Raw genomic sequence first — 13,447 nt, forward strand, 5'->3', positions numbered from 1 at the left:
TACGGTTGAGCCAAACCCGGTGTTGCCAACAGACCCCCCGGGAAAGAAAGGCACGGCTGCCCCTGGGACACTGTTCTCATAGGTCAGTGGCCTCAGCTTCTCTCCGCAGCTAGTTCTGGCCCCTGTCACATCCCCAACCTTACGGACTCTCCTTGAATCAGTTTCTATTTTCTCCTAAGCTCGTGCCTCCAGACCCCCTGTTTGTTATTCCCCGAGTGAAGCACTCGGAGGTGCCTTTCTCTGATTCACCCCAGGCCACTCCATCCACTGCAGGGTTTGGTGAGCAGGCCTGGGTTCCACCCACGATGCAGGCTTGTCTCCTGCGCCCCGTCGTCTGTGGGAGTCGGGCACAGCCATGCACGGCAGTGTTGGGTGGGCCAGAGGGACACAGGCTGCTGGGTAGCTGGGCGGCTTCCTCTCGCTTCTCACCACCCACCCAGGGCCACTGACCTATAGAACCCCTGGCCGGATGGTCCTCCACAGAGTCTCCACCCATCTCCCGGCTTTAAGGACAGGCAGACCAAACCCCTCCTCCCCTCCATGGTGGTCTGCGCTCTCCATAAGCCACGAAATAAACCTGTTTCAGAGACCACCACGTCATCCACTCCCACTCACGGGCCCTTCAGAGGCCCGAAGACCCCTTCCAAGAACACAATCCTCGGAGAAAGGCTGCATACAGCCTTCCAGATTTGGGACAGGAAGCAAGGAAAGAGTAAAGAATTCAGTAGGCCCTCAGTTCTCTAAGTGTGGTCCAGGGGCCCCCTACAGACTCCCAAGATTCTTTCAGAAATCCACAAGGTCAAAACTATTTTCCTAACAACACTAAGATGTTATCTGACCTTTATGCTCTCATTCTTTCTCAAATGCACAGTGGAATTTTCCAGAGGCTACATGATGTGTGGTATCACAACAGGCTGACTGCAGACAGGATGAGAGAATCCAGCTGATTTCTCTCAAGCCAGACAGTAATGAGATTTGCAAAACCGTGAAACAATGCCATTCTTGTCCCCAAACTATTTTTCTCGTTTGGAATTTATAGCTATTTTTATTCAAATGATGGTATTCATGTTAAGTATAATGTTTCTCATGTTTTAATGAATTAATATGTTTAAAATTTTCCATTTTAATATCTAATATGGCAAATATCAACAGATATAAGCCAGATAAACAGACTCTTTGAGGTCCTCAATCATTTTCAAGAGCATAAAGGGCTCTCAGCCGGTTTAGTTTGCCAATGGCTGTACAGACGGGCCCCAGGCTGAGGCTCTGGAGTTTCTACCCTGTGGGCAGATCTCCAAGATAGCAGGAGGGAGGAGAAGCTAAGCCCTGCGCAGATAAGAGACCACATATTTCTCATTCTCGAGGTCAAGGAGACCTTCCAGACTATGCATGTGCAGAAAGGCTCCTGGGGGCGGGGGGTCAAAAATGGAGGAGGTGCCACCCTGTAGTAAGTGATGTCAACCTACCCATAAGCCTCTTCGCTAGAATCCATCCTGGCTAAGAGATGTGTGCGCACACAGGGGAGGACCCTAAGATAAACCAAATACGTACTCAGAAAACCAGGCAAAGCAAGATGATTGGCCAAAGGAAACCCTGAAGAAATGTCCCATAAAAGTGGTTCAGGGCTTCCCTGGTGGCGCACTGGTTAAGAATCTGCCTGCCAATGCAGGAGACACAGGTTCGATCCCTGATCCGGGAAGATCCCACATGCCGTGGAGCAACTAAGCCCGTGGGCCACAACTACTAGAGCCCACGCACCTAGAGCCCATGCTCCGCAACAAGAGAAGCCACCGCAGTGAGAAGCCCGCGCACCACAACAAAGAGTAGCCCCTGCTCACCTCAACTAGAGAAAGACTGCAAGCAGCAACGAAGACCCAATGCAGCCATAAATAAATAAATTATTTTAAAAAAAAAAAATGTGATTCAAACTGCCACAAAGGCAAGATTCTCTCTCTGAGCCCGCCCGTGTGTCTATCCACACGTACCCTTTTTCCTCCTAATAAACACTTCACTTGTTTCACTACTTTCCATCTCTATGTGGAAATTCATTTCTACACAGCTGACAGGCCAGGGCCTTGTCACTGGCCACCGGTCCCTGGTGGCCTAGTGTCTAGGTTTCGGCACTCTCACTGCCACGGCCTGACTTCAGTCTCAGGCCGGGAACTGAAACCCTGCTTCAAGCCACTGCAGGCCAAGGCCACCTGAGATCACTGCCACCCAACCGCAGTTTACCTGGCTTTCCATGTTCCCGATGCCCCCACCCTCCCCACCTTGTTTCCTATCAATCAGATGAGGAGACAGCGCAGCACAGTGGATGGAGTGCAGGCTTCAGAAGCACCAGCCGCATCACCAACAAAACGTGTGGCTTCAGGAAAATCATCTCCCCTCTCTGAACCTTGATTCCCTCCCCCTTAAAAGAGGGAGATTATGGAAGAGACTGAAAGTTGCCCAGGATCTATTCCTCCTTTCTCTCTTTAGTCAGAAAACCCTCGGTTGTCAATCTTCCCCTGGGCACGTAGCCCCTGGGAATAAAGATCCCATTTCTCAGCCTCCCTTGCATCTGGGAGTGGCCATGAGACTAAGCTTTGTCCCCCACCCCACCCCCACCCCCACCCCCACCCCCCGGGACATAAGCAGGAGTGTCATGGGCAACTCCCTGGAAGCAGCCCCCAAAGGAGGGTGAGCTGCTTTCAATGCTTCTCTTCCTACACTGGAATGTCGTCATGATGCCTGACACAAGCTGAACTCCTTGACAATGAGAGAAACACACTTCTGTACTGTGTAAGCCGTTTCTACTTTAGGTGTCCTGGCACAGGAGAATCTAGTCCTAACTAACACAGAGAGCAATTCCTGCCTTAGACTTGGCTGCAAAATAAAACTAAATGACATTACAGAGGGAGGGCAATCGAGTGCCTGTGACTATTATCATCAGCCTATTGTCAATACTAGCTGAACAGGTCGAAAATGGCTTCTCCTCAGCCCCCTGGTAAACCATTCTGGCAGGGAGAACACAGAGGGTCAGCTAATTCACTTCCAGCATCTCCCTGGCTCCAGTGCCCAGCATCAGCTACTTCTCTCTTCCTGCTGCTCTCGTCTGGGGTGCCAGGGGCTGGCGAGAGAGCGCCAGCCCAGCTCCATGAAGCCATGACCTCACCCTGCCTGGGGGGCTGTGCAGACCCAACTGGAGCCCAACTTAATCACATTTTCAGTTCATTAGAGAAGACCAGGCCTCCTCCCTGGAGATGCCAAGCCCATTCGAGGGAGAGGGAGAGAAAAGAAGCTCATCTCCCCAAGGGCAGATGGGAGGGGAATGGGGGCTCGAGGAGAGGAAACAGCAGCGAGAGATCTGGAGCTTAGCTATTGTGTTGGTTCCCAAACAGCTGAGGAAGGAGAAGGGAGGGGGGCATTCCTAGGTCTGAAGTGAACAAAGAAAGGGGAGGCTAATATATAAAGTGCAAGATTGTTCAGCCCGGCCCTGGGGTGGGTGTCCCACGGCTGTCCCTGGAGGAGGTCCAGAGGCGCCTGGGCCTAAACCGGTCCAAAGCTGTGGGCTCAGGAATTCACCCCTGTGGCAGGGCACAGTTTCTCATTGGTCAGCCTGTAAGGATGGATGGGGGAGGGCTGCTGATTCTAATTATACTTCTGCCTGGCCTGGATTCCCACCCACATTCCAAGATCTGGCTCGAAAAGACCCCATGATTTCCACTAACTGGAGGGTTTTGTGGAGCTGAACGTTCCTCTCTCTGAGATACTTGGTGTTCAGCCCTCTTGAGAAGTAGGGTAACTGGATATGTCACTGAAGTCCCCAGTGCCAAGGGAGATGGCCACAGAGTCCTCCAAAGGACCCTTCTCTCCCTGCACCCTGTTCTCCTGGGCAGCATCTGAGTAGGGATCAGGGCAGGACCGGCTGGCTGGGAGGACAAGGGCCGAGTTCCCGACCCCGGTTCCCACTTTGGGGTTTGTCCAAGCTCTGGGGCTGGAGCAGCTCCACCCACCCTGCTCCGGGTCAGGAAGGATAACCAGCTGTGTGATAAGAGCTGCTGCACCACTTCACCCTTTACTAACCCAAAATGGCATTTGTGTTGTTCTCTGTCATGTGTTGTTTGCATCAGTATCTCCTATGTGTCTTGTCTCTGAGTGAGACTGCAAATCTGACTTGCACAGAGTTAAGATACAAAACATCTCAGTAAATACGTGCTGATGGGCACCTTCAGGTTCCTGGCCTCGCCAGGGAGGAGGAGAAGGGAAAGAAAGCCACTTAGGAAATGTTTCATGGAAGGATTCTGAGGCTGATGGGTTAGGGATGCATTTGCATCTGCTTAATCTGAGGGAAATGCTGAAACCCTGTGGCAGCCCCTGATCTCTGCCATGAGGCTAGACCCCCAAAGGCAGAGTGGCCAAGGTCACTGTCCCACCACAAGCCCAGGGGCTCACTGCCCCTTCTGTCGCCCTGCACTCAGGTGGGTGAGGGAATTTGCTGGAAAGGAAAAGGGTGCTTTTTCCATCAGTGTTGGGCAGAGCTCTACTTGTCTTCAGAGGGGACACTGAACTACAGAGCAGGGATGCAGCTACGCGAGGACACAGCAAAGCAAGCCACACCAGGGCCCGCGCCCCAGACTCTCGGGTTTCGGCAAAGTACCCAAAATAAACCCTCGTTCTTCAGCCTACGGAGGACTTGAGAGAGCAGCTCTCACTCTGAGAAAAGGGGAATGTGTGTGCGCGTGCATCTGTGTGTGTGTGCGTGTGTGTGTATGTGTGTGTGTGTGTGTGTGTGTGATGTGTATGTGTGTGCGTATGTGTGTGTGTGTATGTGGGCGTGTGTATATGTGTATGTGTGTGTATGTGTATGTGTGTGTATGTGTGTGCCTGTGTATGTGTATATGTGTATGCGTGTGTGTGTACATGTGTGTGTGTACTTGTGTTCAAACCCCAACTCGGATGTAAGCATCACTAGGACACAGTGGGTGGGCACCATCTGCAGAACCAGCTCAGGTTACCTGACAACTAACTCCTCTGGGGGTCCTGGGTTACAAGGATCTCTTCTTGAGATTTACTGACCTTTCCTGGACCAGACTCTCACACAATTGGTCTCTCTATGAATCACAACTATCCTACCAAGCAAACGAACGTAACAAAATTCTTCCCAGTCTCCAAGAAAAGTCTATTCCAGGCCAATTAAGTGAAAGCAGGAGGCCAGGAGAGGAAGCAGGAATGCCAGGAGTGGATGTGGTCAGTAAGCCCCCAGCTCTGCCAGGGCACTTAGCCCCTCTCCCACCAAATCACCTCCCTCCAGGCCTGTGAGCCTCCTTCCAGGGCGACTGTGGGCAGAAACAGGAGAAAGGGCTGGGTACGAATTTTGCAAAAAAAAGGCGTGGGCAATATTTCACGAGGATGTGAAGAGTGAATTGCGTTGTCCCCAACAGAATGGGTATTTCGTGTGCCTCTCTGTGCCGTGGAGGGGACATGTTACCGTCATTCAAAGTAAACATGAGTATTTACAAATGTTAGCTCCAGCGGGGACAGGTGACTTCCTGGGGGGGAAGAGGAATTACAGGTGAACAGCAGGCTTTCAGAGGAGGAGGAGAGGGGGAGAAAATATGCAGACATGAACAGTAACAGAACAAAAGGAAGAAGGACTGTGTTCCCCAAATAAACGTCAAATTCAGAGCCAGTGGAAAACAGCCAACCTGGGACTGTTAGGTGACTGATGGGAGTACCACTGGACGCGAAGTCCTGAATAGGACCTAGAAAAACCAGACTGCATGCATCTGGCTTCTCCGGTATTCAAGGGCACCGAGGGAGGTCTTCATCTTCAACTGGGGGTAAAAGAAAGGGGTGACTTCTCCTCAGGGAGCCAAGAAGGGCTGCATAGGGTTGAGCTCTGCACAACAGCTGGAAAGAGCCCAGCAAGGATGTCTCAGAGACTTGAGTCTTAAAGTCCAGGTTACAGTACCACCTGCCTATCTGAATATACATGGGCAGGGGACTGGACTAGATAGCTTCTGGAATCTCATATCACTCTGAGTTATTATGAGCCTGAGATTCCTAACATTGATGAAAAGAAAGACTAGTCATCTTGAGAACCAATTCTGAGGAGGGGTATGGAGAGGACTCAGTGGGCCAGGGGCAGGAGAGTATAAGTAGCTTTTTGCAGGACGAGGTCTCTGCAGGAGGCCCCTTTTGTACTGTCCCATTAGCAAAGCTATATTTTCACTAACCTCCAACCCAAGCACACCTTTCAAATCTTTTGATCACACAATTCTTTGCTTAATCTGTTTGTTCTTTCCTTAGATCAAAGAAATAGACACGGAGAATAAGTGATTAACAGGGGACCAGATCTTTTCCCCAGCTTCCACTTCAGTAATCTCACAAACTGTGTGAACAATATAACATCTCAAAGAAAGATGACAAAGAGTCGACAAGCCTGCACGCAGTGGATGGCGATGAATCTGACCCTCTATCTCAATGATTCACTGAAATTACTTCCCCTTTTTCCCTTTAAAAACGTTCATGGCCAAGCAAAACCTTTGGTGTCGATTCTGGGACACGAGTCCGCCTTCTCCCCAGATTGCTGGCTTTCGGATTAGAGCAACATTTCTGTTTCTACCAGCACTTGCCTCCTGAGTATTGACTTTCAAGCAGCGAGCAGCCAGCAGCCAGGCCTGAGTTCGGTAACAGAGGTGGCCTCATGTTCAGATGTGAGCAGCAGAAGCAGGCCCTCCACTCTGGAGGAGCTTATCCTAAGGAGAAGCAGGGTTGCAGCGACACACCTCCCAGTGGAAGCGAGGCCACGTTCATGGCCATCAAGTATAGCTCTGCAAGTCACACAGCGCAGTGGCAACACACCCAAGGCTACAGTTCCCATGGTAGACAGCATACGTGTGTACTACATTCTAGTACATTTATGTTTACTATGGCAAGTTCCCAGCAGGTGATGGTAAAGTGTCTTGAGAAAAGGGTGCCTTTTTTCTAATTAGAAAGAGCATTGCATGGACCAGCTGCAGCCTACATCCAGCCTCCTGGAGCCGTGGGCTTCACGTTGCAGACAGGACTACAGGACATAAACAGGATCCCTGTGTAAGGTTCAGCCCTTGCTGACATTCCCCAGACTGACAGAATTAAAAATTTTTTTTAAAGTGACCTAAGGATCTTTCTCAAACATTCATTGTGTATTAGAGTTACCTGCAAATTAACGCCGATTATTTGAGCATCTATAGCTGGGCGCTTTTTGTTACTAGGTCTGCACCCTGAGCCCCAGACTCCAGCAGTCCTGCCCTCTGAAAAGCTGGAAAAAAAAAAAACCCCGCAAATCTGTGTGCCATTAAACAAGCCATTATTCATCCCAGCAGAGAGGCTCCGGGTTTTGTTGGCATAACAAGGAAACATTCATCCCCCGGGTATAAGTAATATGACCTGGCTCTCAGAATGAGCTGACTCCTTGCTGCCACCTTAGAAAGACAGAAAGTTCCAGAAGTGGGCGAATAGATTCTGGCGGCTCAAAGAAAGCTTTCCAGCCAGTGCCGTCTCCCCTACGGAACACTTTGCCACTGAATACGGCTCTTGGAGCCACAATGGCAAACCCTTGTCAATGATGCCCATTTACCAGCCCCGACTTCTGAACCCACGGACCCAGCGGGACTAAGCAGACTGTGGACAGAGACCGCATCAGTCACCTCCCAGGAGATGTCTTTGTGAGTCCCAGCCGAGGGGGGCACCCGCTCGTGGGCAAACACAGCCTGATTGGCTGAGACAAAGCCCAGCCCCTCTTCTCAGGTAAACAACCTGAAACAGGAGTTCGGACCTAGAAGGAGCTCGTGCCTTGGGAGGTCTGAGTGTCTGGGGGGCCTCGGCCCAGCACTGAGAACTTGGTAACCAATTTCTTAAGCTGCTCCCAGGACACTGGTTAGTGAGAACTTCAAGGCACCCAGGAGGCAAAGTGAGTAGCAAGTGTGCAGCTGGAGCCCCAAAGGCACCTGGGAGACAAATGAGGCCTCTCTGGATTCTCTCCCAGCACCTCCCCAATGCCCCACCCCCCAGGCCCTCCAATCTCTGTCTCCGGGAGACAAAGTGCCCAGCTCCCTCCTCTACTCCGCCTCTGTATCAGGTTCCCCGTTTGAAAATCCTGTCTTCACCTCCCACTTCTTCCGGGTAAATGAGAGCATTCCTTTGTACCCCGAGGGTGGGAACACTTGTCTTGCACTTACTCTGCGCTGCCTGTGTTTGCAAAATAAAGTGAGACAAGCCCACGGCCTCGGTATCAGAGGTACCTACCTGCCCCCCACCCAGCTCACCAACTAACTTCCCGTCCCCTCCCCTCCACCAACCCCGCAATCCTACCCCTGCCTAGAGAACACGGAAAAGGGTGGGAGACAGCGAACCACAGCCACCTATGGAAGTGTACGTTTGGAAATAAAAGAAAGAGGATAAAATCCCTCCGCCTCCCCTCCCTGATGCCCTGGGCTCCTGGAGTGCCCTCAATCCCAAATGGCCCTGGGTTACAAGAAGCCCCAGAAGAAAAGTGGACTCCTGCACTTCCCCACCCCTCCGTGTCCATGTGTGCAGGCAACGTGCTCTCTTTCTAACCCCAAGCTGTGCTCAGATCGATCCCCGCCTCCAAAAGAATGGGGTTATAGCTGGGTGGCGGGGAGGAGAGAAAGAATGAGTTTTGAGCTTACACTTAAAGTACTGTGTGTGTTTGGCCTGCTTCTCCCACTCCTACTCTCGAAGTGCGGCCACTCCAGGGGCAAACACAGACACAAAAGGAATACTAATAACAATAACAGCTCGTACAATTGAGCCCCGCTGGGCTAAGCACTCCACACGTGTTCCCTTATCCTTACGATGGCCTCGAGGAGCAGGCACTGGTCCTGGGCCTATTTTACATATGTGGAAACTGAGGCTTGGAGAAGGCAAGTGTCTTGCCCAGAGATACAAAGCCGGGCAGAGTTACAAAGCAGAGTTACAAAGTGGCCCAGGGATGGGAAACACTTAATGAGCTACAAGGATAAGCGGCTCTGCTTCAAAGTTTTCCTGGAAAGAAGAGGAAACTACCCCCCTTCCCCAGGATAACACCCTCCCCCCGGGGTTAGAACTTGGTCTGCCTCTGTCAGTTGCCAGTACTGGGCTACGCTCCAGGTGACAGAGATGTTTCCGGACCAGCTGGAAAACCTAGCACCACTGAAACACTGGAAACCCAAGAAAAAGAGGCGTTAGGAATGTACTTGTTGATAAACTGGAAATTGTGTTTACGGTCCAGGCAGCTGGCTCGAGCACAACCCAGAGCGTTTTCCTGGTGCTGACGTACTCCTTGGTTCAGAGGATCAAATTGTTCCATGAAAATAGAAAGTCTGGGCAGCTAACACTGAAGTTCTCTCATGCTAAGGTAGGTGTGTGCGTGTGCAGGTGGCTTGTGTTTTATTTAGCTACTGGAGTAGGAGAGGGCTGGAGTTTCTCTACTTACATGCAGATTTGGTCTTACAAATGAAGAATTCGGGGTTGTGATATGGGGGTTCCCAATCCCTAGATAAATTACCTAATTTGCATCCATCCATCCATTGAATATTTAGTGAGACTTATTATCAACTGTCTCTTTAGTCCAATCCAGAGAGACACACAAAGAATTTTCGAGCTGAAAGGAACCTCAAGATTCAGGGAGCCCAGCTCCTGAAGGAAAACACAAGGGTGGGATTCACCTGGGCAGCCTGAGATGGCGCAGAACAGCAGAGGCGGTACGGGGGCAGGCGGGCAGCGCGTGAATCCTGACTCCGCAATGCTAGCTGGTGACTCGGGGCAGCTCCTTAACTCCCAGCGCCAGCGCAAGCTCTGGTTTCCTCCTCGCCCTGCAGGACCGCACAGGCCCAGGCGAGGGGCTTATGTGGCCTGTCAAGTCCCGTCATGGCAACAGTCCCAGGGATCAGCAGGGGCCGCCCTCCCCCTGCATGGCTGTGGGTTGGAGCAGCGTGCTGGCTCGGGGGGTGGAAGGTAGGGAGGCGATGCTGTCGAGTAGCTGGCTCTGCGGGGGATGTTGGGTGCGGTATACGTCCCCCACGTAGACCAGGGGTTGGGTGTCATAGCAGAAGGACTCACCCACCGGGAGCTGAGGGGGTTGGCTGGTGGGGACTCACAGCCGAGTCACTCTGCAGGCATTGCCCTCAGCCCAAGGGAGCCACCCAGTCTCCTTGCCCAGAGGCAGCCAACACCCAATGACCGACTGGTCGGTGTGGGCCCCCCTGCCCCATGGGGCCAGTGCAGCTTTCAGAGCTCCTTGAAGGACCAGCTGAGGCCTCGGTTGTAACTACGTGGTATTCAGCTTCTCCCTCTGCCCAGACCCGCCCCTCTCACTTCCTGAGAGCCTCCCTGGTCACTCGCTGCCCACAAACCTCTGCTTCCAGGGAACCTGACTCACATCACCTCCAAGTAACCCCGTTCCCCAGACAGTGAGTCTCTGAGGGCAGCCTGGACAGGGCATCCATGTGCTGACGAGAGCCCAGCCGCATCTGGGGCCATGCCGCTCTCTCCTCCCTCAGCCCAGGCAGCCTGACCCCCAAAGGGGGAGAGGGAGGTCGTCCATAGAGGGAGGTCTTTCTCCACCTAAAGCATCATCCTCCCAACACCCCGCACAGAAGCACAAAGGCCATCTCCACCCGCAAAAGGAGGAGACAGCGTGCAGTCCTGCCCACTCCCTCCCGCCCAGACCCCCTCCTCTCCAAGTGCGATCATAAAGGGCAACCCTGAAGGGGAAAGAGCTGCTAAGTACAGGGAGAAATAGGGCCATGTGGGGAGGGGCAGGAGAAGCCCCCATCTGCTCTGTCTCCGGACAGAAGCACACAGACAGGAGGCACGAGACCACAGAGGCAGCGAGTGGCGGAGGCAGCCACAAGCCAAGAAACCCCACGGCCCCCAGGAGCTGGAAGAGGCAGGGAGGACTCTCCCCTAGAGCCTCTGGAGGGAGCCCACCCTGCAGACACCTTGAAACCAAATTCCGACTTCTGGCCTCCAGACCCGTGAGAATACATTCCTGTGGCTGTAAGCCGCTGGGTTTGAGATAATTTGCTACTGCAGCCTCAGGAAACTATTACAACATCCAAGCTGGGTGCATCAGGACTTGCCCCTGCCTCTCCCCACCTTCCTCCCTCCCCCCAGCTTTCTTCCCTCCCCCACCAGGAGGTAACCCCCTTCCTGCTGATGTGCTGGTGAGACCTTGGGGCCTTGCCCCATACTTGTGCTTTATAACAACCACTTATTGGGCCCTTACAAAGGAATGGTTTTCTACCCCAGAATTTCAGACAGGTGGCAGGTGATGGTGGTGATATTTGGGGCTGAGAGGGCATTGGAACATAAAACAGAAAAGTATAGTCACTCGCGGTACCAGCTCATTCAACCAGGCCCATCTTCAGAGCTCCAGGCCCAGGACAGTATTAGGATTAGCGTCAACACGACTCTAGCCCCAGCTGGTTTTCAGGAGGAAAGCGGCCCGTGGGACACAGAGCAGCCAGAGGGACTCGCTCCTCCCCTGGATGGAGGCCCTGGGACTGCATATCGTTCTGCCTCTTGACTCCAGAAACCCCGCACCCCGCAGCCCACATCAAGCCTGGGTGGACCCACCTTCTGCAGCTCGGAGGAGACATTGCACACGCTGCTGGGAGGGGACGCCCGCTGGCACCGCTGTTCCCCACTGCTCAGGGCCCAGGAGTTGGCAAAGTCGTAGGGGTCCGAGGTCAAGGTCCCTGTGGAGAAAGTTTCAGGAGGATGAAGCCACGGTCGTGAGACCCGGCACTTCTGAGTGAGAACTCTAGGTCTGTTGTCACCGGAATCAACTTTATTTAGATTAAAACATAGGCATCTGTGGCAGGAGTACCCCAGCATTAACACCACAGGGCACGGGCACCCGGGTTCAGCCAGCGTCTGGTGGGGGGTGGCTGGGCGGATGGGCACAGTGAGGAAGATGCCAGGAAAGGCGATGAGGAACAGTCCAGCCACTCTTGCTTCTCGGGACTTTGCTCCCTTTCCTCCTTCTGTGAGGAATGTTCTCCACCCCCTTACTACCCTGACTCTCTCAATTTATTCTTTGAGATGCAGCCCCAGAACCACTTCCTCCAGGAAGCCCTTCTGAATTAGCTCGACTCCCTGTCTCCCTCCCCAGTCTGGTTGGGTGCCCCTTCTCTGTGCTCCCTCAGCACCCTGGCCATCCCTCTATCAAAGCTCTCATCATCCTTTGTGTTAGTATCCTTTTTGCTTATATTCACCCCCCATTCAACCGTGAGCTCCTTAATTCAGGACACAGGCTGTGCCTCTTATCTCTGAACTCTTATCTGCTGGACGGTGGATACTCAACATATTTTTGCAGAATGAAGGTAAGAATGTGGCATGAACCTAAGCATCCGCATCACTGCATCCCTGGTGCTCGCAGAGCATCTGTGCCCTGGTACCCACAGCAAACACGCTCCTATCAGCCACCCACAAGGGACTGTGAGGGCCTTCCGGGCCTGCATGGCCCGGTACCAAGTCAGTGCCGGATAGAACTGCTGCACCTTCATTGCAAAGGGGCTTAGCGGAGCAGCAAGGCAAGCAGTCCCTCTGCATAGCCAGATCTGGAAGAGTGAAGCACGCTTCAGGGTCAGATCATGCACCTGGAAATAGGAAATACACTATCCCCGGAAAAAGGAAAGCAGGACTTGGAAGTATAGTCAGTTGGCCTCTGGGTGTGGTGAGCAGAAAAAAATGGCCCCCAAAGGTGTGTCCACTTCCTAGTTCGCAGGACCTGCGAATATTTTACAGCAAAAGATGTGATTGAATAAAGGATTGTGAGAGGAAGAGCTTATCCTGGGTTCACTGAGTGAGCCTTAAACGCAATCACATATGTCCTTATAAGAGAGGGGTAAGGACTTCCCTGGTGGTCCAGAGGTTAAGACTTTGCCTTCCAATGCAGGGGGTGCGGGTTCGATCCCTGGTCATGGAGCTAAGATCCCACATGCCTCGTGCCCCAAAAAAGCGAGCAAACTAAAACAGAAGCAACATTGTAACAAATTCAATAAAGACTTTAAAAATGGTCCACATCAAAAAAAAAATCTTAAAAAAGAAAAGAGAGGGGCAGAGGGAGATCAGACAGAGACACACACAGAGCACGCAACGTGCAGACCGAGGCAGAGATTGAAATGATGCAGGCACAGGTCAAGGATGGCTGGCAGTGGCTGGAAGAGGCAAGGCACAGACTCTCCCCAGAGCCCCTGGAGGAAGTGTAGTCCTGTCATCAACTTGGTTTTTGACTTTTGGCCTTCTAGAATCGTGAGAGAATAAATTTCTGTTGTCTTAAGCCATCAAGCTTGCAGTAGTTTGTTGGCAGCTGCAGGAAACTAATACATGGAGAAGCCAAAGGGAAGGGCACTTAAATCTGTGAAGTTTCTACTATGTGCCGGGCATTATGATAGGCATTCTCTGGGTTCTTAGT

The 13,447-nt window shown here is 52.4% G+C and overlaps 1 protein-coding gene across 1 annotated transcript in view; it reads right to left on the reverse strand.

Moving 5' to 3' along the window:
- VWF (von Willebrand factor) overlaps positions 1–13,447 on the reverse strand; it is a 136,653-nt gene that overhangs the window by 104,093 nt on the left and 19,113 nt on the right. Inside the window, exon 6 of the mRNA XM_082849290.1 lies at positions 11,605–11,726. Coding sequence (XP_082705416.1) covers positions 11,605–11,726 — 122 coding nt within the window. The remainder of the gene's footprint in view (positions 1–11,604; positions 11,727–13,447) is intronic.

The sequence above is a fragment of the Leucopleurus acutus genome (assembly GCF_964270905.1).
Source record: "Leucopleurus acutus genome assembly, chromosome: 11".
NCBI classification, from domain to species: Eukaryota; Metazoa; Chordata; class Mammalia; order Artiodactyla; family Delphinidae; genus Leucopleurus; species Leucopleurus acutus.